Source organism: Betta splendens, chromosome 15, assembly GCF_900634795.4.
Source record: "Betta splendens chromosome 15, fBetSpl5.4, whole genome shotgun sequence".
NCBI classification, from domain to species: domain Eukaryota; kingdom Metazoa; phylum Chordata; class Actinopteri; order Anabantiformes; family Osphronemidae; genus Betta; species Betta splendens.
The window spans coordinates 2,227,265-2,253,536 of NC_040895.2; the positions used below are offsets into that span (position 1 = coordinate 2,227,265).

A 26,272-nucleotide genomic window follows, 5' to 3' on the forward strand; every position below is an offset into this window, starting at 1 on the left:
ATCAAGATAGTGGCAACTAAACAAAAAGCTGCTGACAGAATTGGCTGTTCTGTATGAAATGAGGGTTATTGTCAGGGCTCGCCGTGAGCAGACAGGAATGAAAGACCCAAACGCACAACTCAGGAGACAGGATTTGGAACGAATTGGGTTTATTTAAAATGAACCAAAACGACAGGCAAAAATGTGAGTCGGGCAGGCAATAGTCAATCTCGTGAACAACTACTACTAGCAGAGGTACAGGCAGGGACAAAGCTAAACACAGTCAAAACATGCAGGAGTCAAAAACCATGGACTTACATAAGAGTCGCTGAAAGGCTGACAGATCGGGTTCTCGACAAAGACTAACTGACGGAGAACAAAGGAATGTGCAGGTGCTTAAATGCAGGGAGGTGATTGATGATGGGACACAGCTGGTGAACACATGACAGGAAACAAAGATGAACTAAGCATGACCGGACAGAACCGGAAATGCATGAAAATAAAACAGGAAGTAAGACACATAACTAAGTGAACCAAACTGAAGACAGACAGGAACAGGAACAGCCCAGGTTCATGACAATTATATTATTATGCTTATCTAAGCTTGCTTAGAAGCAGGCTAACACACATTACATCCAAGTGGATATGGCCAAATATAGAATGAGAATTTGTAAATTTTATTAGGTATATTTGTCCAATTCAATCCAATAAATCCAGTAACTGATAAAACTCCAGGTAGTAGTTTGGCAGCTGTAGCAGCATGAGCCGCTGTCTTATGCTTGTCTATGATAAATAACGTAAGAACAATACTCAACTCTTACATGAATAAAATCTTTATAAAGTTGCAATTTCTCAGCTTTTCATTTGAGGTTGTAAGGTTCTTGTTGTCTGTCTGTGTAACAAACAGCGTGTGATATGACACAATCAATTCTAAGGTCTGCTCCTAGAACTGTTTGTATACAGAGGCAGCCGGTAAAAGTGTCTACCCCCACCGTGTTTGGGTTTCAAATCTGCCGCGTCAGTGGCGGGTTTGTACTGCAGGAGGAGTGTGTTACGTCCTTCTGGCCTGTAGGTGGCGATTGACTCCCACTTTTGGTCCTGAAACATCGTAGTTGCTTACGTCATATAGGCTCTTGTAGAACAACCAATGATCAGGTCTTGGGTGGCCTAGTGGTTAACGTGCATGGCCACAACGTTTTTTTTTTGTCCGGGGTTCGAGTCTGAGTGGAAGCAGTTTTTTTATTTTAATTATTGGAAAAACAGCGTCTCATCATCATCATGTGATCACGAGATGACAACGTTGTATTACTTAGTGCATGAATCGCCAAGACCATGAACCGCTGGTCGCGTTATAGTATGAAGTTATGAACGTAAGTAAATTATGGCAAATTATGGCAGTTTAAAACCGAAAATAGGAAGCTGAACGGTGCGCCCTCCCGCGTGCAGCGTTCGATTTATGGCAGACAAGCTACTGTAACCCTGATTTCTTGCTGTTGGTACGGGCAATTTTCTTTACGTGGAATGCTTCTTTAATGCACCACACGGCAAGACAGTACGGCACATGTACACTTTTGTCTTTACGCCGCTCTCACCCAACGCGCGTCACATTTTCTTGTCCCCCGTCAACAAGGACAGGTAGGAACTAATGTTGATGACAAATAAAATCACAGTAGCTGAAATGTCACGTTTCCCAAACATAAAATAAAAAAAATAAAAAGGAATACTAACTAAGGTTACACTACTACAATTTAAAAAAGTGAATAAGGATGATCTAGACCAGAGGTCTGCCACCGGTAACACCCACGTTTTAAATGAAAAAAACAAACACTGGGAGCCGCGGAGGGCGGCAATATTATATTATTTGAGAACATTCAACATTTGTTTTTTAATCCAAAGAAGACATAAAAGTCGGGGCTCAGAGATCTAACCGATGCTAAAACATTGTCAAGGCATCGACAAGGACAGCTAACTCGCTTTTCCCTGCTTCAAACAGCTGCTGTAACTGAGAGCAACCTGTGCGGCATCACCGGTCAATCTGTAAACGTATTAATTTTTTTTTGTAAATAAAAATAATGTTTGCCCTGTTCAAACCTGCATGGGGAATTCTGAAAGCGGCTGAGCAACTTCGTAGGAACACATTTCATATGGTACAGGTGAAAGGGAGACTAACAACACAACGCAGCCGAGGCTGCAGCAGCAGAGAAACGCAGATCTTTGTCCTGCGTGTTGATGCGCGTTCCCCTTCCCCCAGTGTCACCGCTCTGGGACGTGGATGGCCACGCCCACTTTCATTCAACAGACGGACATGAAAGAGGGAATAACGAAATAAACAGCTGGTTAACTTCGTGGGAACATGGCTGTAGCTCTGCAATGACTTTATGTGGTACAGGTGAAAGGAGTAATAACGAAATAAACAGCTGGTTAACTTCGTAGGAACACCTTGTAGTAGGAACTGGTATATTTAGAAAACCCAGTAGTCCTAGTGTTAAGCTGTGTGAACTGGGGAGGAGACGGCAGCAGCGACTGAAGAGCGACTGAATAGAGTTGATGTCTTCCCCGCTGACAGGCGCATTCATTTGATAATGCACGTACCTTGGCTGACAGTTCAGTCAAAAACCATACTGAATCTTTATTAAACCGTCCCTGAATAACAAATATGAACTGCAGTTTCTTCCTTGATTATCCATGATTATTATGAAAGAAGCGCAAATCTTCGCCAGTCCAAATTGTGCAATTAATACTGTGTTTACAATAAAGGTAATAAATAATAATATTAGTATTTTCATTTTAAAAAGCACTGCATATTTTAAACGAATGTCGAAGTGCTACAAATAACTTAGACTACGCTACGATAAATACATACGTTTATTTTTGCAGAGTAAACGTATGTAGAACAAACTACTTGCTGCATTACTGAGTCTTAGACCTGCAGCTGATCACGTCGCCTGATGCTGCCCTGTCTCCCACGGAGCTTTGTCTGGAGCTGAGGTATTTCTCACCTGCTGATCGAGTAGTAGCAACACATTAGCATGTCTATGCGCCTCTACGGGGAGGGGGAGGGGTGTGTAGGTTTCCTTTGCGACTGTGAGCAAACATGAGACAAGCAAAAGCTTGGTCGAACTCAGATCCAAGTCATCTGAGTACGAAACACATCACATTTCATTCGATCTCGTGTTTCATTCGAGCGGCAGTCGGGAGCTCTCTGCTACGACTCATCCACGGATGAGCTTCGATTAAAAATTAAAAGCAGAGGTTTTTTGTTTTTCGTTTTTCTCTAAACGAAAAAAACAGCTTAAAATTCAAGTCCGTGTGTTTTTGTTAAAAAATATTTTTGTTCAGTTTATTGGTTTGTAATGCGGTGCTTTTATTCAGGATAGATAGACGGGTGGGAAATCAAAGTTTTGAAACGTACACGGGCGAATAAGTCACATCAGCCACTCATTCAGTTACAATGACACGCACAGTCAAAACAAATTCTCGCTACATCTAGTGCACCACTGCCCCGTTCCTCTCGTAGCCTGCATTTGCACATCCATACATTTGTGTATTGGTCACTCTCTGTCTGGACACATGACTCCGAAACACGTCACATGTTTGTGTAAGAGATTGATGTCTCCACCAAATTATATGCAGAGGTAACGAGAGAACGACTTTTTGTTTTCCGTTTGTCTCTAAACAATAAAAACATATTAACTCCAATTCCGTGTCTTTTTGTAAAAAACAAATATTTTTGCCTGTTTTATTGGTTTGTAAGGCGGTGCTTTGATTAAAATCCGTTTGCCGCTCATCGAAAGAAACGAAAACGCCGGTGAAAGTGGCTGGATGGACGGATGGGAAATGAAAATGTTGAAACGTACACGGGTCGAATAAGTCTCTCAGCCACTCAGTTACAATGACACGCACAGTCAAAACAAGTCAAACTGCAGTTCTGCAGACACAGAGTAAACACGTAGGAACAAACATGTTGCTGTAATGCGTCGCTGTAGATCTGCTGATTTCTGGCGTCCTGTCAAAATTACGACCGACAACTGCTGTAAAACAAATTCCTATGATTATTACGGTTATTTACGTAAAATCTACGACTATTGGAAAACATTCATTAACAAGTTGTGGAAGTTTAAAACCTAAATAAGCGGCTGTAGTCGCAGATGGACTGCGCTCTACGTCTTTACTTGCGCATTCAATTATATTAATTAAACCGCGACCCATAATCATGGTATTATGTGAAGCCAATATGTTGTATCAGATGTTAGAGCGGTGGGTGTGTACATATTTTTAAGAGACGCCTTCTATTTAAAGACACGAAAAAGCTGAGGAGAATGAAAACAAGAATGTGTTGCTGCTGTGGCGCTGCCTGTTTTAAACCACACAGAATAATTATAACTTCGCAGTGAACAGAAAACAGCTAAGCCATCAACAAGTTGTTGCCCTTCACACTCCCCATGTTTGAGCACACAACAGATACTTAATAGTAAAATAGGTCTGGTGTAATATATGTGTGTTACAGGTAGAAATGAACAGTCGGACCTCAGTTACGCTGTAGTGCTTTGGAGGCTTCTAATCAATGCTGCGCCACCTGGTGGTTAAAACGAGACTAGCGTCCTGATTTTTTCCAGCCGGCTGCAGGATTAAAAATCTTTAGTCAGCGACGCACTCGCTGCACCGTGGCGACGCGGCGGTACTGCAGTAAAAACCCTAGTCACTTTGAACCGCTGCCACTGTACGTAGTACTTGACAATGATTATCCAGGCCAGACACTAAGTTTTTGTTATTAAAGCTCCACCTTTTAGTTTTACATCTCGAATTGCATCATTTATGCTAATAATGGGGGTAGCCACAGTAGCATGTTTAAAACCTACTGCAGACAGCACAAGAAGAGGAAATGCTGATAACCAGTTAGAAACGCCATGGTACTGTATAAGGCGGGTCAGCGCCTGAAAGCAACCTGGAACCAGCGAAAATGAACTGCTGCATCTGTAAAGACAGGTTCCTGTTTCACTTGTCCCAGTTGATGTCACATTCTGTTTTCTATGACCTAATCACTTCTATTATCATCACCTGGACTCTGTACTCCTTATTTGACGACTGGTCTTTCCACACTAAAATTGTTGATTTATGTTACTTCATGTTGTGCTCTTGGATTGGATTAGGAGGTGGGACTAGACCAAGGATCAGCTTTGAGTTCCCTCTTGTTTGCTATGCTGATGCACAGGCTGACAGATGAGGTCAGGAATCTCCCTGGACAATGATGTTTGCGGATGACATTGTGATTTGCAGTGAGAGTAGAGAGCAGGTGGAGGAACAACTGGAGAGGGGGAGGTTTGCTCTGGAAAGAAGAAGCATGAAAGTCAGTCGAATACATTAGTCTAAACGAGAGGGGTCAAGGCAGAACAGTGAGGCTACAGGGGCTGAGGTGAAGAAGGTGCAGGAGTTTAAGTACTTGATCTTAAAAGTTCAGTGTGATGGCGAGTGTGAAAAAGAGATGTGAAGGAATAACTATTAAGTACAGGGGCTGGTCATATAATTAGAATATCATCAGGAGGTTGATTTATTTTACTAATTCCATTCAAAAGGTGAAATAAAAAGTTAGAATATTACTTAATACCAATTTAAAGAATGGATTTTTAGAAATGGCCAACTAAAAAGTATAAACATGAAAAGTATGAGCATGTTTATCACTCGATACTTAGTTGGAGGTCCTTTTGCCTGAATTACAGCAGCAATGTAGCATGGCATGAAGTTGATTAGTCTGTAGCACTGTTCAGGTGTTATAAGGCCTTTTAAATGATCTCTGTGCTAGTCTGAGGAAAACCTCACGTAACCTTTATTTCGTAATGCAGAGTCAGACGGTCCAGGTCATACACAAGGCTTGGGAACGAGGTACAAAATGGAGCAGGCAATCTCGAGTCCAGTAAGCAGGCAAGGTTCGGTACAAAGGATATCTCGGTGACGGTACAGGCAAGGGCTAAGCAAACTCACGGTCAGTTGTTCAGTCAAGGTTCTTATCCAGGTAACGGTAGCAAAACAAGGTTCAGGCAGGATTCGGTCGTCAGGGAAAAACAGGATCAAGGCATGAGAAAAAATACATGAAACGCTAGACAGAGGTGCTATGACTTAGGAAACTCGACAATCTGGCAAGGAACTATGGGAACTGGTGGTGGCTAAATACTGGTGCTGATTACTAACTGCTAACAGGTGTGCAGAGTGAACCGGGAACAGAAGTGAGAAACAGGAAGTGCTACAAAATAAAACAGGACATGACGTGGAACGTGACAGTACCCCCCCCCCCCCCCCCCCCCCAAGGCGCCTTCCACGGCGCTCACGGAAGCCCCCCCCTCCCAAACCAGGGCGGGCGGAGGGTGGTCCCAGAAGGAGGGACCGAATCCCTACCCCTCAAGGCAAACGAGCAGGGTGGGTGGAGGGAGGACCGGAGGAGGGCCAAAACAAGAGTCCACAAGACAGAAACCAAGTCCACGACCAGGAAAAACACAGAGTCCAGGAATTCCCTCACGGAGGGTGGAGACGTGGCGAGATCCTGCTCAGCCGCCGCTGAGGCAGGGTGGCACCCTTAGTGCCCTTGAGCTGGGCCAACGTCCCCAGGGACCACCCCGAATGGCGATGTCCTCCAGGCGGACGCTGATCCGGGGGACTGAGGAGTCGAGGCGGACGTCGCCGCAGGAGGCAGCGCCATCCAAACAGCCGGATGCGCTGAGGTCGAGGCCACCAGTCCGGCAGCAGAGACAGGGACGAGGCAGGAACCAGAGACGAAGACAGACGTGGAGACGCGGCCGGAGCCGGGCCGCCAGGAACCGATGCAGATGCGGCCGGAGCCGGGCCGCCAGGAACTGATGCAGATGCGGCCGGAGCCGGACCGCCAGGAACCGATGCAGATGCGGCCGGAGCCGGGCCGCCAGGAACCGATGCAGATGCGGCCGGAGCCGGGCCGCCAGGAACAGATGCAGATGCGGCCGGGACCGAGCCGCCAGGAACCGATGCAGACGCGGCCGGAGCCGAGCCGCCAGGAACAGATGCGGGTGTGGCCGGAGCCGAGCCGCCAGGAACAGATGCAGGTGCGGCCGGGACCGAACCGCCAGGAACAGATGCAGGTGCGGCCGGGGCCGAGCCGCCAGAAACAGATGCAGGAGCGGCCTCCCCCTGGAGGTCGGCGGGAACTAAGACAGGTGCGACCTCCACCTGGAGGTCGGCTGGAACTACGACAAGGGCGACCTCCTCCTGGAGGTCGGCTGGAACTAGGACAGGGGCGACCTCCTCCTGGAGGTCGACTGGAACCGCGGCAGCAACTCCAGCTGGCACGACCTCCTCCTGGAGGTCGGCGGGGACCGCGGCAGCAACTTCAGCTGGCGCGACCTCCTCCTGGAGGTCGGCGGGAACCGCGGCAGGAACTCCAGCTGGCGCGACCTCCTCCTGGAGGTCGGCGGGAACCGCGGCAGCAACTCCAGCTGGCGCGACCTCCTCCTGGAGGTCCGCAGGAGCTGCAGCAGGCGCGACCTCCCCTTGGAGGTCCGCAGGAGCTGCAGCAGGCGCGACCTCCTCCTGGAGGTCCGCGGGAGCTGCCGCAGGAACTGCAGCCGGCGCCGCCTCCTCCTGGAGGCCGGCGGGAGCTGCAGCTCCGAGGGTGACAGGGACACGAACGGCATCTTTGCGGGAGCCGACAGGAACGGGGACTGGAACGACCTCTATCGGGCCGACAGGGACGGGGACTGGAACGACCTCTACATGGCCGACAGGAACAGGGACAGGAACGGCTGCAACATGGCCGACAGGAACGGCCGCAACATGGCCGACAGGAACAGGAACTGGAGCGGCCTCTACTTGGCCGACAGGAACAGGAACTGGAACGGCCTCTACTTGGCCGACAGGAACAGGAACTGGAACGGCCGCAACATGGCCGACAGGAACAGCCGCAACATGGCCGACAGGAACGGCCTCAACATGGCCGACAGGAACAGGAACGGCCTCAACATGGTCGACAGGGACAGGAACGGCCTCAACATGGCCGACAGGAACAGGAACGGCCTCGACTTGGCCGACAGGGACTAGAACGGCGACCTTACTGGAGCCGACAGGGACTAGAACGGCGTCCTTACTGGAGCCGACAAGGACAGGAATGACCCCTGACGGGCCGACAGGAACTGGGACGGCGTCCTCTCCGGAGCCGGCATGACTGCTTGCAGCTGCCGAGCTCGACGGAGTAGACGTCGGGCCTGATTGGGTGTGACTAACACTCGTCAAACGGATGGTGCCCTCTGGCTGGGACAAGACCTGAGCGTGACCGGACTGGACTGGGACAGGAACGTGACTCGACTGGACTGGGACATGAACGTGACTCGACTGGACTGGGACATGAACGTGACTCGACTGGACTGGAACGTGACTCGACTGGACTGGGACATGAACGTGACTCGACTGGACTGGAACGTGACTCGACTGGACTGGGACATGAACGTGACTCGACTGGACTGGGACATGAACGTGACTCGACTGGGCTGGAACCTGGACTAGACTCGACTGGGCTGGAACGTGACTCGACTGGACTGGAACGTGACTCGACTGGACTGGGACATGAACGTGACTCGACTGGACTGGAACGTGACTCGACTGGGCTGGAACCTGGACTAGACTCGACTGGGCTGGAACGTGACTCGACTGGACTGGAACGTGACTCGACTGGACTGGAACGTGACTCGACTGGACTGGGACATGAACAAGACTCGACTGGACTGGAACGTGACTCGACTGGGCTGGAACCTGGACTAGACTCGACTGGGCTGGAACGTGACTCGACTGGACTGGAACGTGACTCGACTGGGCTGGAACGTGACTCGACTGGGCTGGAACGTGACTCGACTGGGCTGGAACCTGGACTAGACTCGACTGGGCTGGAACGTGACTCGACGGGGCTGGAACCTGGACTAGACTCGACGGGGCTGGAACCTGGACTAGACTCGACTGAAATGGAACCTGGACTGGACTCGACTGGACTGGAACCTGGACTAGACTCGACTGGACTGGAACCTGGACTAGACTCAACTGGACTGGAACCTGGACTAGACTCGACTGGACTGGAACCTGGACTAGACTCGACTGGGCTGGAACCTGGACTGGCCTTGACTGGAATGGAACCTGGACTGGGCTCAACTGGACTGGAACCTGGGCTGGGCTCGACTGGGCTGGAGCTAGATCCTGGGCTGGGCTCGACTGGGCTGGAGCTAGATCCTGAACGAAGCTTGACTGGACTGGAGCCGGAACCTAAGCGTGGCACTGCTGGGCTGAGACCTGAGCAGGGCACTGCTGGGCTGAGACCTGAGCAGAACGCGGCTGGGCTGGAGACTGAACAGAACGCGGTTGGGCTGGAGACTGAACAGAACGCAGCTGGGCTGGAGACTGAACAGAACACGGCTGGGCTGGAGACTGAACAGAACACGTCTGGGCTGGAGACTGAACAGAACACAGCTGGACTAGAGACATCGTTAATTTCCTTGTTCATCAGTCCACACAGCCCCATAGCTGAGCTACAGCTGTCACGTGACAGGTGAACGAACGAACGACCCATGGGAACGAGTCCCAAAAGAACTGTAGTACTTGGTGCTCGCCACAGAGCCTGAGCTGTGAACGATGAACAATGACCGAGAACGAGAACGATGAACTAAATCGCGAAGCCGAGCTGCCTTTTACATGACGGCTGGTAAAGTGAAAGTAAAACCTTTTTTGACAATTAGTGAGACTTTTAAGGCACAAAGTAACAATAAGTTCCCTAAAATATTTACCTGGTGCATTGGTGCATTTGTCTTGGCCATTATTATTATTATTATTATTATTATTATTGTTATTGTTATTGTTATTGTTATTGTTATTGTTATTATTATATTTTATGATTGTGGCAGAGTATACAGGACCACAACATGTTGATATAATGTTCGCAAGTATATACATAATAACACTACACACATCTACAAGAATCAGAAACCACTAATTAATTATAATTCCATGAATAAATAATATATGTCATCTGTCAGGTGACAAATAAATAAACGTCAGAAATCAGACATAGCTCATTTCCTTGTTTATCAGTCCACACAGCATTGTAGCTCAGCCACAGCTGTGACGTGACAAAAGAACGAACAAGCGATCCATAAGAATCCGTAGGAACGAACTAGAGCGCTTGCTGCTCTACAGAGCCTGCGCAGTCCGGCTGTCACATGACTAATCCTTGAGGAAAGACGCTCAGTTGAGTCAGTCCTGAACAAATAATTTCTGTTTCCGGTCCTGCTGACTAAGTTTAAGCAGCTGCTGCCATGTGGCGAGAGAAGATACTGCACGTACTGAACGAGTCGTTCACTGAGAGGACTCGTTCCTCCCGAGTCATTTAAAAGATTAGTTCATATTGAACGAATCGTTAACGAACGACACATCACTAGCTGTTAGCTGTTAGCGCGAGGAGGCAGAGCAGGCATCTACTGGCGAATGCGCTGATAAGTTCTGATCAGCCCATTCGTTATGGCTGATAACATTCGAAGCGGGTTGAATAAAGTGGTGCCAGTGAGAGTATCCTCCTCTGGCAAAGAAGACAGGTTTAGGTAGTTATACAACTGTTTGACATGAAGGCTTAGTGTTTGATGCTAACTAACAAAAAAGAAACTAAAAAAAAACTAGCTTGAATGTTGACATCTAAAAAATGGCAACAGTGGAGAGAAAAAACTCCTTTAATGAAAGGGAACATCTAGCAGAACCAGGATCAGGATGACACGCTGGTGAAGAGACATAGAACAGAAATTGGATCATAAAGCACAGTTAAAACATTTAGGTCCAGGATTGAAATTACCTGCAGGCACAGAGATACTGAGAGGAAGAAGTACAGGAGACAGGATATGTGGTCAGTGGGCATTAGACAAAACACAGATAAGACATTAAATCCACAAGTGGAACAACTGTACATTCAGTGACTTACACAGTGAGATGATTGGCTTCATCAGTGCTTCTGTCACGTGTCTGAAAGCAATTCACATGTACAAATGAAAATCACACAGGTGCCACTCAACCACAGCTGCCTTTTAGCACAGTCAGTCTTCATGCAGAGCGAGACTAGTTGCCTGCCTGATGTCATCAGGAATTCACACTTTTATCATTGTGTTTTCACACATTAGCTCAGAAACAGTTGTAAGCATTTGTCTTCAGAGTTTAGCTGGAACAGCAGAATAACTGTTATTGTGTGTGACAGCAGATGAAAAACATCATCACTTCAGATCCAATCAGAACTCAGATGCTGATCATATATATGCTCATGTTTGCTGTAGTATAATGTTGCTTAGTGACTTTGCAATAGTAGTAACAAATTAGATAATTATTTTGGAGCCATCGCCCAAAGTGGCAAAGTAGAATGAAATGCTGTGCATGTAACAAGTTTTCTTTCTTACAGTGTGGACTTTGTTAAATGGTCATCTCAGGGAATGCTAAGGATGAATCCAGATGCTATGAATACCCTCTTCAAGCCCACCATTGACCACATCATCCAACATCTATGTAAGCTTTAATAGTCAGCACACACAGCATGTCTCACACCCCATTTTCTATTCATGTCTTTATCTCTTATGAACAAATATATTTATTCAACATGTGTGAACAAGGTCATGTTAAATAAATATTAGTCCTTTAGCTATGTAAGTAATCTGGTACAATGCTTAGAGCTGGTGTCCATATGTGCGCTACTGTAGCTCTATCTGATGTCCTGTTATGGTGCTTTTCTTCTCTCATGGTTTGTTTTATGAATTGAACCAGCTCCTCTCCCGCTGCACCACTCCAGCCACATGATGCAGGCTGCCTCTATGTCTCAGCTGGGGTGTGTTTTTTCTCACAAGTGCATAATGATGGTCCTTATTGGCAAAGAGTTCAGCTTCAGTTTCATCAGGACATGACTCCAGATATTAAATCTTGTTAGCTATTGTGCCTGTGTGCATCTGCAAACTATAATCTGGCTTTTTTATGTTGCATTTGCAGTAAAGGCCTAGATAGGGACCAAGCTAAATTCCCTTCTGAAAAATATTTTATTACCCCAAAAATGTCCTCTTCAAAGATATTAAACATTGTCTGGGCCATGGTCAAAGTAACCAATCAAAACTGACCTGCCTACCTGCCCACAAAGGGTAACTTAAATACTGGCTGATCAGGCCATTCTTATCAGGAAGAGAATTAATAAAACAGTCATTAACTGAAGCAACATGTAAACATACACAATAAACAATTGTCAGTTTGCAGTAAACAAGAAACTAATCATAACTAAAGATATCAATTAACACAATTTAAATGAATTCATAATAACTCGAAAAATCAAAACCCTTCTTATTAGGGACCTTGGTTCAGCCCTGAGCTTTAGCACATATGCTGGTTCCACCTATTTGTCCCAACAGAAAGGAAAACAGTTGTTGTGAATGTGTGGCTGTGGTTATGACCATTACGCTATTACGTGAGTAACCTCTCAGCCCACGTTGGTACAACAGTTTAGTGCCGATAAAGACACTACTACTATTGGTTTTAGACAGCATCCTCCTAAGGTCTTTGACTTTTGTCCTGAGGTTCATACTGTACGTACATTTTTTTCATTTTCATCCCTACAAAACAGAACCCCTTCAGTTTCAACTAATTTCCTTGATAAACACTTTAATTAAGCTAGTCTACTTAAATTGCAGCATTTTATTATTAATGCATAATCTGCTGTCTAATGGCCATACTGTAGGTCAATATAGCATCTAGAGTTTTGGAGTCAAACTTCACTAACCTTCCTGCTGTGAAACAGTTTCTTCTAAATATTTTTCCTGTCTTCTGCAGTTGAGCTCTTTGAGAAGCCGGAGGTGAGCAACATTAAGTTCCTGTTCTTGGTGGGAGGATTTGCTGAGTCATCACTGCTGCAGCAAGCTGTCCAAAACATGCTCCAAGGTCGGAGCCGCATTATCATACCCCACGATGTTGGCCTCACCATCCTGAAGGGCGCTGTACTGTTTGGCCTGGATCCCAGTATCATTAAAGTCCGTCGCTCACCTCTAACATATGGTGTGGGTGTTCTCAATCGCTTTGTTGAGGGTAAGCATCCCACAGAAAAGCTGCTGGTGAAGGATGGTACACGCTGGTGCACCGATGTGTTTGACACCTTTATTGCTGCTGACCAGTCTGTGGCGCTTGGTGAGATGGTAAAACGCAGTTATACGCCAGCTAAACCTTCGCAGCAGGTTATTGTGATTCATGTCTACTGTTCGGAAAGGGAGAGTGTGAGCTTCATTAGCGAGCCTGGCGTCAGGAAGTGTGGAACGCTCCGTTTAGATGTGAGTGGAACAGAAAGCAGGGCGACACGGCGTGAGATACAAACCTTCATGCAGTTTGGTGACACTGAGATTCGGGCTATGGCTGTGGATGTGTCCACAGGCCGCACTGTAAAAGCTAGTATTGATTTCCTGAGCCATTAAGTAAGCCATGAGCTAATGTTACGCTCTAAAGGCCATGAATAGTTTATGACACTGATTTCTCATTTGGTCCTAGTCCAACTAAGAGCAGCAGTTAGATGGATTCAGCACTGGTCCTCAGGTGTCATATCAGAGATCTCACCTGATCATGGTAATGCAGCGCATCCACAAAGTCTTCCACATTCTGTTGTTGCAGCCTTAATCCAAAATATATTCAATTCAATTATTTTCTTCTAAATTATTTTTTGATTATTAAAATAAAAAAAAAACTTCTTTTAATTGACACCGACATAAGTATTCACAGCCTGAGCTCTGGTGCGTCCTTGAGATGTTTATGCAACTTGACTGGAGTTTTGTTCACTGACATACACTGTTACAGTAGCTGTATGCCTTTGAAAAGCATGTTCAGTCCGCTAAACTTTCCACAGGTGGGCTCCAATCAACTTGATGCTAAGCCTCAGGGATGCTCCAGTCAGGGTCATGGCAAAGGTCTGAACACTTATGCAGATGTGATTTTTTTGCAGATTCCTTAACGTTGTCATTATGAGCGATTGCTTGCAGCATGATGTTGAGTGAACACCTTCTAGGTGCATTGTAACCGTTTATTGGATAAAGAAGATCAGTACACTGTATATTACAAATGTGATTGATTTTCTATTTATCACGCTTTAAAAAAATTGAAAGACCCACTTTCTTCTCATGTACCAAGCATCAGACATGAACAGAAGAAACACATTTATCATCATATAGAATTACAAGCAGTACAAAAGAAGTTGCATCTCGTTATTGTACGGACATTGTATGGTCACTGCACCCATGTATGTGCCTCTGCTAATTGACTGCTATATTACAGGTGATGTGCAGGCACCTATTTTTATATAAAAATCTAGTCGCTGCTGAATATTTTTGTTAATTTTTTGAGTTGGGAAATTGACTAATCAAAACATAACAGAAGCATTTAAGACCTTATACAAACATGTTTCATTCATGTCCTGCTTTAGAATTGTACATGTTTCTGAATATATTTTATGACAACCACTTTTAGATTTTGAAATCCACCTGTGTGTTAGGAAGAGACAGATCATTATGTTGGTCTTTATTGATCACCAATATGCTCTGTGATCCTCTGACATCTGATAGTGTTACAGCACTAAATGCAGATGGAATAGTCTCCATTTTGTTTTCTCAGTGGGGGGTCATGTCCAGCAGTTATAACATTGACGTATGTCCTTTGTTGCTCCAGCTAAGTGGAGTAAGGTTAGTTTAAAGAACTTGTGATGGGAGTGACAAGTCTATTCATAGTTGACACATTTCTCAGAGTAAAGTCAAGGAAAGGGAAATAGGGCTGGTCCACAATGTTTGGCGAACATGTTTTGAATATACAATACATCAGACCTTTCTTTCTTTCTTTCACAGTTATACATTACAAGTTAATGTATTAAGCTTTGGCCATTGTTTTAAATTGCCTATGATTATTTACTTCTCTTAACCATAAGAAAATATTAAGTAGTCATTTGGAGGCATTAACACTTTTATTGCCATAAATAAAACATATTTATAATTTTTTCTAAAGTATTATATGCACACACACACACACACACACACACACACACACACACACACACACACACACACACACACACACACACACACACACAATGATAGTACTAACAATATAACCTGTGTTCAGCACAACTGCAGTTCTAAAAACACTGGGACCCTGTGTACACCTTCAATAAAGCATCTCATCAACCCATATATTCAAAACAGACTTATTCACCCTATACCATCACAGATGTAGGAAAAATCATCTGCTGATAACAAAATTCATGGTCGCTATTCTCTTTAGTCCACAGGACACGTATTCCATGGTTTATCTGACCACAGAACAGTTTACCATTTGAAAAGAGCTCCGTCCCAGAGAAATGGCAGCATTGCTAGATTGTGTTCATACAGGGCTTTCCCTTTGCATTACACAGCTTTAGGGATGATTTGTTGATTGTATGGAGAACCGTGTTCAGACAGTGATGACTAGTAGAGAGTCATTTCTGTTTATAATGCAGTGCTGCTTGCGGATTTCAGATTTGAAGTTCAGCCTTGTCCTTTCTACACAGGTATTTCTCCTGATTAGCTGAATAACTTATACTTTTTAAAAAGTAGTTAGTTAGTCAAAGCATTTCAATAAAGAATTCCATTCATTCCATCAAGCAATTAATAATTTAATGTTCAACAGAGAACATTAAGTCAGTCTCTCAATTTCTGATTTTATTATTGTGGTTTTGTTGTAAGCAATGAGAGTACTAACAATACCAGAGGCAGGAGTGGTTAGTTGATCCAGTCAAAGTCACACAGGCCATGGTTATGTGATGCACCACAAAGAAATAAAAAATATTTTAAGGTATAATTTGTTTTTTATATGTTATGTATGGCCTTTGATGCTGAAGTTCCACCTCACCTCAAAACTATACAAAAAGATGAACTGAGTGCTTCACATCTTAATTTCCCCTTCTTCGTACTGTACCTGTTTCCTAGGATCATCATTGTTGTGGTGGTACCTGACTTGGGGCCCTTAACAGTTAATCCTAAGTGTGCTGTTCAATGTCAGTGGAACAAGCACTAATAAGTGAGTAACTATCATCAGTAACACTTGTGACACTTGTGGATTGTTGCCCCACTTGACAGTCATGTGTGATGATGGTCCCAACTCAAAGTACCTCAGAAAAAAGAAAAGAAAAGGACTGAATCATCATAGTATATATACTAGTTGAGAAAAAGTTATTCCAGCATCTGCCAGAAGAAAAGATACATAACCATTTAGACTCAATAGTGGAATAAATATTGAACTTATGTGAGCAGTGGGAATTTTTTTTTAAACTGATTTATTTTAAGAATAAGAATGCCTTTATTTGTCCCATAGTAGGGAAACTGCACCTCACAACAGCAACAGGACAGAAAACAGAGAGAAACAATACAAACACACATCCATTAACAGAACAAATGTAGTTAATAGTTTTGATTGTAGAGTCTGACAGCAGCAGGTAGGAAAGATCTGCAATATCTCTCCTTCACACAGCGAGGATGGATTAGTCTGTTACTGAAGCTGCTCTCCAGCTATTTATTTATTGATTTCTACGTCTGATATCCTTAACACTGGAAACATTCAAATTCATTTAAAGGCTTATGAAAGACTGGTGTTCATTGGTGTTAGCTTTTATTTCTGGTGTCCTGGTGTGTTATTTGGCCTCTTTACTTTATGACACATTAAGTTGTATTATAAATCCAACCATCTCTGAATAGTAGAGTTTGTCAACATTTGAAGCATTCTAAAAAGCAAGTTCAACTCAAATGTTGCCTTCATTTGTTAATTGTTCAATTAGAACAAGCATTGAAATATGTTGATTTCTGTAAATACAGTATTAAAATATTGTACAGATTTTTAGCATGATAGCTCTAAAGCTATCAAAACTAATCGCTTTAGAACCAGAGTGCGTGTGCTTGCGTGAGCATATCTATACAGGTTTTTACATGAACATCTCTCATCATATTTCCACCAGACAGAGTATGACAGGTTTGATAGCTGTGTTAAAGGAGGTGTGAGATTAGCTGTGCTTTGCAACCACAAAAACAACTTGAATACCTCTGTCTGTAGAAATGGAGACTTTTTGTTTTTAAAGTGCAGTGTTTAACTGTGTCCAGTCTGCTTCAGCTTCCATTCGACAGAACTTTCTATTGACGGATTATTCATTCAGTAAAAAACTGTTTTCATCCAGCTGTTGACTATTTGTTGTTTTTATGTTAATATCTAAAACCTAATCATCAATAATCATACCGTAAGAAAAGAAGGCCACATCTAGCATGGTCTGTGGGACATAAGATGGTGCCGTAATTGTTGACTGTGATTTTTCCAAATGGCCATCAGGATTCCCTCATCCCATTAGCACAGCCAGTGTATTCCATTCTAACTGTAGCTTTACATATAGTCACTGGTTCTCTTTTGTTGGTATTTCTGTAGATTTTCACTACATTTATTGTGGGGAGGAATTTCAGCAGAAGCAATTTTTACCAGTCACTGGAAAGGTATACAAAGTGTTTTCTGATAAGTATACTGTGGTCAGAAACAACTCCCAACATATTGCTCATCATTACCTTCATAATTACTAGAGGAGCAATAAACCTTTTGTCAGTACTGTTGACTGTTTTCCCCCAATAACATGTCAAGTAATCAGTCATTGACACTGATGCCCTACAGATTTATTCTATTAGTCAGTTTGTGCTATAGGAACGTTTTTTAAAGTGCTAATGACCAGTTTTTAAGCCAGACAAGCCACAAGACTTGTGGCTTTAGAGTCTGCTTATTAGCTCACTTCAGTTTCTCTTTGCCACACTCTTTCGGAAGTGCACGCTTTGCATGAATCACATAGAAATGAATAAACAACAAGTTGATTACTATTGCACAAAAGTGAAACTTACCCACAATGATTATGTGTTCTGAGCCTTGGGTTAACACACTTTACTACTATATCACTATAACCTAATAAGCTTTTACTGTACGACTTCTACACATCAGATCAACTTACACTGTCTTTCTATTGATGCTTCGTTTAGACAATTATGATGTATTTTGTTCAGTTGTGACTTCTGTGTGACATACTTACAGGATACTGTTATGTAGCACCTTTAAATGTTATTAAAATGATAGCAAAGTGTTTAGTCAACTATTCTCATGCATAAGACAACATTTGATATTTTGCTTAAGCTGTCAAAATATTGATTTGTTTGCCAAAACGCAAGTGGTCTTGTGAACATGATTTTAGGTACTGTATTTTTTTAGCCAGCTTGCATTGTGGTAACCACTATTTACAATATACAATACTTCACGGAAATGTACAGCTAAACAAATGAGCTTGTATTAGGAATCATCTCAACCACAATGTAAAATGTCTTGTTTGTTTATTGCATTACATGTGTCATTTGATCAATACCAGTTATTATTGATCACTCTGTCACCAATAAAGTCTGTGTGTTTCAATGAAAATTCCTGTGTAGTCTTAATGTCAAAGAGGATGAGCTATAACACAAATCGTAATCATCACAGCACTGATTCCAAAGAGATGAGAGGTGAAAAGACTCACACCATTTGTCATTGTTTGAGCCAAAGTGCACTTAATGAAGGAGTGGCTTTATTATCCACATAGTCCCTATCATCCATGTAGTCCGGCATTTCCTTTGAATTGACCAATGAAACCTAGATTCTTTCAGCGAACCTCAATAGTGCATTTAATTTTGTTGTTTAATCATTCTTAATCTTCATCTCATAATGTGTTTGGGTTGTGTAATGGTGGGATGAAATTTTGAGCTTGACGAAAGGAGAAAAGTATAGTTCAGTCCAAATGTACGTATTTCTAGTTTGATAAAGCAAGCAAAGAGCCAGAACTTCATCCCAAGTCATGTCACAGACGCACGCTTCTTCTCCGCCTCTAAAACTCAGTGACACCCACTTAGTATTTACTGAGTGGAAAGGTTTTTATTCGTTTTCTCCTTGCGAGGCATCAACTTCTCTTATTGTCTTACTTTTTGTAACTCCTTTTAAAAGTAGAACCCGAACAAGCAAGAATTTATGTTTAATGTAGAAATTCATTCCAGTCTGATTTTCAAATCATCAAATGATTGACACGTGGTGAGCTTCAAAAGGGACTCCTGCAGGCACTACCACCACAACCAAAGCCACAGTCTCTCTCTCTCTTTCTCTCACACACACACACACACACACACACACACACACACACACACACACACACATAGATATATATATTTATATATATATATATATATAAATATATATATATATATATATACACTCTATTCTCACCCTCCGCGGGTGGTCTCATCCACTTTCCAAGCTCGGGTCCTCTACCAGAGGCCAGGGAGCTTGAGGGTTCTGCGCAGTATCCTTGCTGTTCCTAGGACTGCACTTTTCTGGACTGAGATTTCGGATGTTTTTCCAGGGATCTGTCGTAGCCACTCCTCCAGTTTGGGGGTCACAGCCCCTAGTGCTCCGATCACCACAGGCACCACTGTGGCCTTCACCTTCCAAGCCTTCTCCAGTTCTTCTCTGAGCCCTTGGTATTTCTCTAGTTTCTCATGTTCCTTTTTCCTGATGTTGCCAATGCTTGGTATTGCCACATCCACCACTACGGCTTTCCTCTGCTCTTTATCCACCACCACAATGTCTGGTTGGTTCGCCATTACCATTCTGTCAGTCTGGATCTGGAAGTCCCACAGGATCTTGGCTCGCTCGTTCTCTACCACCTTGGGAGGTGTTTCCCACTTTGACCTTGGGGTTTCCAGTCCATACTCCGCGCAGATGTTCCTGTATACTATGCCAGCCACTTGGTTATGGCGTTCCATGTATGCTTTGCCTGCCAGCATCTTACACCCTGCAGTTATGTGCTGGACCGTCTCTGGGGCCTCTTTGCACAGTCTACACCTTGGGTCTTGTCTGGTGTGGTAGATCTGGGCCTCTATGGCTCTGGTGCTCAGGGCCTGCTCCTGTGCAGCCAGGATGAGTGCCTCTGTGCTGTCCTTCAGCCCAGCCCTTTCAAGCCATTGGTAGGATTTGTTGAGATCAGCCACTTCAGTTATGTTCCGGTGGTACATCCCGTGCAAGGGCTTGTCCTCCCATGATGGTCCCTCTTCCAGCATCTCATCCTCTGTTCTCCACTGCCTGAGACATTCACTCACTCAGCACGTCATCTGTCGGGGCCTTTTCCTTTTCCTTGATGTACTTATGGATCTTGGATGTTTCATCCTGGATAGTGGCTCTCACGCTCACTAGTCCTCGGCCTCCTTCCTTGCGGCTAGCGTACAGTCTCAGGGTGCTGGATTTGGGGTGGAGCACCCTATATATATATATATATATATATATATATATATATATACTGAGTATATATATATATAGTAGCTCAATATATATATATTGAGCTACTAGTTGCTTCGCCGTCAGCCACATTCAAGACTGACGGCGAAGCAACTAGACTGACGGCGAAGCAACTAGTAGCTCAGTGTTCCAACATCCACAAACGGCAACTGCTATCACAACTTGAAATTGACGAGATACAACACAAATGCTACGGCAAGGGGGAGCCAGGACGCCAGGTCAGAGGGGAGGTTTCACCATCTCCCCAACCGGAAATTGGGTACGAAGCCCCAATGAGCACAGATACGCTGAGCGAGGTAGCGACTGACCTGAAAGATACAGAGGCAGCCGGTAAAAGTGTCTACCCCCACCGTGTTTGGGTTTCAAATCTGCCGCGTCAGTGCCGGGTTTGTACTGCGGGAGGAGTGTGTTACGTCCTTCTGGCCTGTAGGTGGCGATTGACTCCCACTTTTGGTCCTGAAACATCGTAGTTGCTTACATCATATAGGCTCTTGTAGAACGACCAATGATCAGGTCTTGGGTGGCCTAGTGGTTAACGTGCATGGCCACAACGTTTTTTTTTTGTCCGGGGTTCGAGTCTGAGTGGAAGCAGTTTTTTTATTTTAATTATTGGAAAAACAGCGTCTCATCATCATCATGTGATCACGAGATGACAACGTTGTATTACTTAGTGCATGAATCGCCAAGACCATGAACCGCTGGTCGCGTTATAGTATGAAGTTATGAACGTAAGTAAATTATGGCAAATTATGGCAGTTTAAAACCGAAAATAGGAAGCTGAACGGTGCGCCCTCCCGCGTGCAGCGTTCGATTTATGGCAGACAAGCTACTGTAACCCTGATTTCTTGCTGTTGGTACGGGCAATTTTCTTTACGTGGAATGCTTCTTTAATGCACCACACGGCAAGACAGTACGGCACATGTACACTTTTGTCTTTACGCCGCACTTATCCAACGCGCGTCACATTTTCTTGTCCCCCGTCAACAAGGACAGGTAGGAACTAATGTTGATGACAAATAAAATCACAGTAGCTGAAATGTCACGTTTCCCAAACATAAAATAAAAAAATAAAAAGGAATACTAACTAAGGTTACACTACTACAATTTAAAAAAGTGAATAAGGATGATCTAGACCAGAGGTCTGCCACCGGTAACACCCACGTTTTCAATGAAAAAAACAAACACTGGGAGCCGCGGAGGGCGGAAATATTATATTATTTGAGAACATTCAACATTTGTTTTTTAATCCAAAGAAGACATAAAAGTCGGGGCTCAGAGATCTAACCGATGCTAAAACATTGTCAAGGCATCGACAAGGACGGCTAACTCGCTTTTCCCTGCTTCAAACAGCTGTTTTAACTGAGAGCAACCTGTGCGGCATCACCGGTCAATCTGTAAACGTATTAATTTTTTTTGTAAATAAAAATAATGTTTGCCCTGTTTAAACCTGCATGGGGAATTCTGAAAGCGGCTGAGCAACTTCGTAGGAACACATTTCATATGGTACAGGTGAAAGGGAGACTAACAACACAACGCAGCCGAGGCTGTAGCAGCAGAGAAACGCAGATCTTTGTCCTGCGTGTTGATGAGCGTTTCCCATCCCCCAGTGTCACCGCTCTGGGACGTGGATGGCCACGCCCACTTTCATTCAACAGACGGACATGAAAGAGGGAATAACGAAATAAACAGCTGGTTAACTTTGTGGGAACATGGCTGTAGCTCTGCAATGACTTTATGTGGTACAGGTGAAAGCAGTAATAACGAAATAAACAGCTGGTTAACTTTGTAGGAACACCTTGTAGTAGGAAGTGGTATATTTAGAAAACCCAGTAGTCCTAGTGTTAAGGTGTGTGAACTGGGGAGGAGACGGCAGCAGCGACGGAAGAGCGACTGAATAGAGTTGATGTCTTCCCCGCTGACAGGCGCATTCATTTGATAATGCACGTACCTTGGCTGACAGTCAAAAACCATACTGAATCTTTATTAAACCGTCCCTGAATAACAAATATCAACTGCAGTTTCTTCCTTGATTATCCATGATTATTATGAAAGAAGCGCAAATCTTCGCCAGTCCAAATTGTGCAATTAATACTGTGTTTACAATAAAGGTAATAAATAATAATATTAGTATTTTCATTTTAAAAAGCACTGCATATTTTAAACGAATGTCGAAGTGCTACAAATAATTTAGATCAGAAAGCTACGATAAATACATACGTTTATTTTTGCAGAGTAAACGTATGTAGAACAAACTACTTGCTGCATTAATGAGTCTTAGACCTGCAGCTGATCACGTCGCCTGATGCTGCCCAGTCTCTCACAGAGCTTTGTCCTGGAGCTGAAGTATTTCTCACCTGCTGATCGAGTAGTAGCAACACATTAGCATGTCTATGCGCCTCTACGAAGGAGGGGGGAGGGGTGTGTAGATTTCCTTTGCAACTGTGAGCAAACATGAGACAAGCAAAAGCTTGGTCGAACTCAGATCCAAGTCATCTGAGTATGAAACACATCACATTTCATTCGATCTCGTGTTTCATTCGAGCGGCAGTCAGGAGCTCTCTGCTACGACTGCTGCCCCGCGACCCGTCCACGAATGAGCTTCCATTAAAAATTAAAAGCAGAGGTTTTTTGTTTTTTGTTTTTCTCTAAATGAAAAAAACAGCTTAAAATTCAAGTCCGTGTGTTCTTGTTAAAAAATATTTTTGTTCAGTTTATTGGTTTGTAATGCGGTGCTTTTATTCAGGATAGATAGACGGATGGGAAATCAAAGTTTTGAAACGTACACGGGCCGAATAAGTCACATCAGCCACTCATTCAGTTACAAGGACACGCACAGTCAAAACAAATTCTCGCTACATCTCGTGCACCACTGCCCCGTTCCTCTCGTAGCTTGCATTTGCACATCCATACATTTGTGTATTGGTCACTCTCTGTCTGGACACATGACTCCGAAACACGTCACGTGTTTGTGTAAGAGATTGATGTCTCCACCAAATTATAAGCAGAGGTAACGAGAGAACGACTTTTTGTTTTCCGTTTGTCTCTAAACAATAAAACATATTAACTCCAATTCCGTGTCTTTTTGTAAAAAACAAATATTTTTGCCTGTTTTATTGGTTTGTAAGGCGGTGCTTTGATTAAAATCCGTTTGCCGCTCATCGAAAGAGAAACGAAAACGGCGGTGAAAGTGGCTGGATGGACGGATGGGAAATGAAAATGTAGAAACGTACACGGGTCGAATAAGTCTCTCAGCCTCAGTTACAATGACACGCACAGTCAAAACAAGTCAAACTGCAGTTCTGCAGACACAGAGTAAACGCGTAGGAACAAACATGTTGCTGTAATGCGTCGCTGTAGATCTGCTGATTTCTGGCGTCCTGTCAAAATTACGACCGACAACTGCTGTAAAACAAATTCCTATGATTATTACGGTTATTTACGTAAAATCTACGACTATTGGAAAACATTCATTAACAAGTTGTGGAAGTTTAAAACCTAAATAAGCGGCTGTAGTCGCAGATGGACTGCGCTCTACGTCTTTACTTGCGCATTCCAATTATATTAATTAAACCGCGACGCATAATCATGGTATTATGTGAAGCCAATATGTTGTATCAGATGTTAGAGCGGTGGGTGTGTACATATTTTTAAGAGACGCCTTCTATTTAAAGACACGAAAAAGCTGAGGAGAATGAAAACAAGAATGTGTTGCTGCTGTGGCGCTGCCTGTTTTAAACCACACAGAACAATTATAACTTCGCAGTGAACAGAAAATAACTAAGCCATCAACAAGTTGTTGCCCTTCACACTCCCCATGTTTTAGCACACAACAGATACTTAATAGTAAAGTAGGTCTGGTGTAATATATGTGTGTTACAGGTAGAAATGAACAGTCGGACCTCAGTTACGCTGTAGTGCTTTGGAGGCTTCTAATCAACGCTGCGCCACCTGGTGGTTAAAACGAGACTAGCGTCCTGATTTTTTCCAGCCGGCTGCAGGATTAAAAATCTTTAGTCAGCGACGCACTCGCTGCGCCGTGGCGACGCGGCGGTACTGCAGTAAAAACCCTAGTCACTTTGAACCGCTGCCACTGTAAGATCATGGCGAGATTGAACAGGCAACGCCGAAGCCAACTACAACGGCTAAGTGAAGTACCATCAGAAAGTCTCATGGAAGATGTGAATGCAGCATTGAGAGCGATCCCTACCACAACAATCACAGAAACCAATGAGCTGATATACGCTTCAGCATCAGTGATCCTAGAGGTGCTTGGCTATAAGAGCAACCATGAGAAACAATACCCACCATGGAAACGAAGGTTGGAGGCAAAAATCAAGGCAGCTCGGAGGGAAGTGAGCCAAATGACAGAGGCCCAAAGAGGTGCAATGAAAAGACCGATGCCTAAGAGGTACAGCCAGATGATCATACCTGAAGCACTCGAAACTGCCAAGCAAAGGCTACAAGCCTTGGCCAGCCGCCTAAAGAGATACACCAGAGACAATGAAGCCAGACGAATAAACCGGCTGTTCGCAACACAACCTGCGAAAGTGTACTCTCAATGGCAGGTTAATAACAGCAGAGCAGACCCCCCAAGGCTGGAAACTAAACAGTACTGGAAAGGTATATGGGAGAGGGAGGCATCACACAACAGTGATGCACAGTGGCTGGTGGATCTGAGGGAAGACCACAGCAACCTCTCTGAACAGAATCCAGTGACTATCACAGTGGCAGACATCCAACATAGAGTCTCAGGTATGAAAAATTGGACAGCACCTGGCCCTGACATGATCCACGCCTACTGGCTAAAGAAGCTCACTGCAATCCATGAGCGCCTGGCAGCACAAATGAACCAGCTGCTAAGGGATGGGACTCACCCTGAATGGCTAATCGAAGGGCAAACGATCCTGATAATGAAGGATCCCTCAAAGGGTACAGTCCCATCCAACTACCGGCCAATAACCTGTCTCTCCACAACATTTCAGGCATCATCGCAGCTAAGATAAGTGGGCACATGGGTCAATACATGAGCGAAGCACAGAAGGGCATTGGTAAGGATACCAGAGGAGCCAAACACCAACTCCTGGTTGACAGAACAGTCGCCCAAGACTGCAGAGTGCGACACACCAACCTGTGCACAGCCTGGATCTACTACAAGAAAGCCTATGACTCATTGCCACACACATGGATCACTGAATGCTTGGAGCTGTACAACATCAACAGAACTCTAAGGGCCTTCATTGCAAACTCGATGAGGTTGTGGAGAACCACCCTTGAAGCCAATGGGAAGCCACTTGCCCAAGTATCCATCAAATGTGGCATATACCAAGGAGATGCACTGTCCCCACTGCTGTTCTGCATAGGTCTGAACCCCCTCAGCCAAATAATAAAAAAGACTGGCTATGGATACCGACTCCGGAATGGGGCCACCATAAGTCACCTCCTTTACATGGATGACATCAAGCTGTACGCCAAGAGTGAGCGAGACATCGACTCGCTGATCCACACCACCAGGATCTACAGCTCGGACGTTGGGATGTCATTCGGGCTCGAGAAATGTGGGAAGATGGTGACAAAGAGAGGCAGGTAATCCACACAGAAGGGGTCTCACTCCCAGAAGGAACAATAGCAGACATTGAGGACAATTACAAGTACCTTGGAATACCACAGGCAAACGGCAACCTTGAACAGGCAACAAGGAATGCAGCAACAGCCAAACACCTCCAACGAGTAAGGCAAGTCCTAAGAAGCCAGCTCAATGGCAAGAACAAATCCCAGGCAATAAACAGCTACGCCCAGCCAGTGATCAGATACCCTGCAGGAATAATAAGGCGGCCAAAGGAAGAGATACAGACCACAGATGTTAAGACACGAAAGCTCCTCATCA

The 26,272-nt window shown here is 44.3% G+C and overlaps 1 protein-coding gene across 5 annotated transcripts in view; it reads left to right on the top strand.

Annotated features, from left to right (window-relative positions):
- Positions 1–26,272, top strand: part of hspa12a (heat shock protein 12A) — a 150,340-nt gene that overhangs the window by 81,394 nt on the left and 42,674 nt on the right. For 3 of the 5 annotated variants that reach the window (XM_029174818.2, XM_029174820.2, XM_029174819.3), the window contains 2 exons: positions 11,417–11,520; positions 12,823–18,486. In XM_029174818.2, coding sequence (XP_029030651.1) covers positions 11,417–11,520; positions 12,823–13,454 — 736 coding nt within the window. In that variant the 3' untranslated portion in view covers positions 13,455–18,486. Of the gene's footprint in view, positions 1–11,416; positions 11,521–12,822; positions 18,487–26,272 lie in introns of those variants that run through there. The other 2 variants (XM_041073912.1, XM_029174821.2) reach the window with 2 other exon arrangements.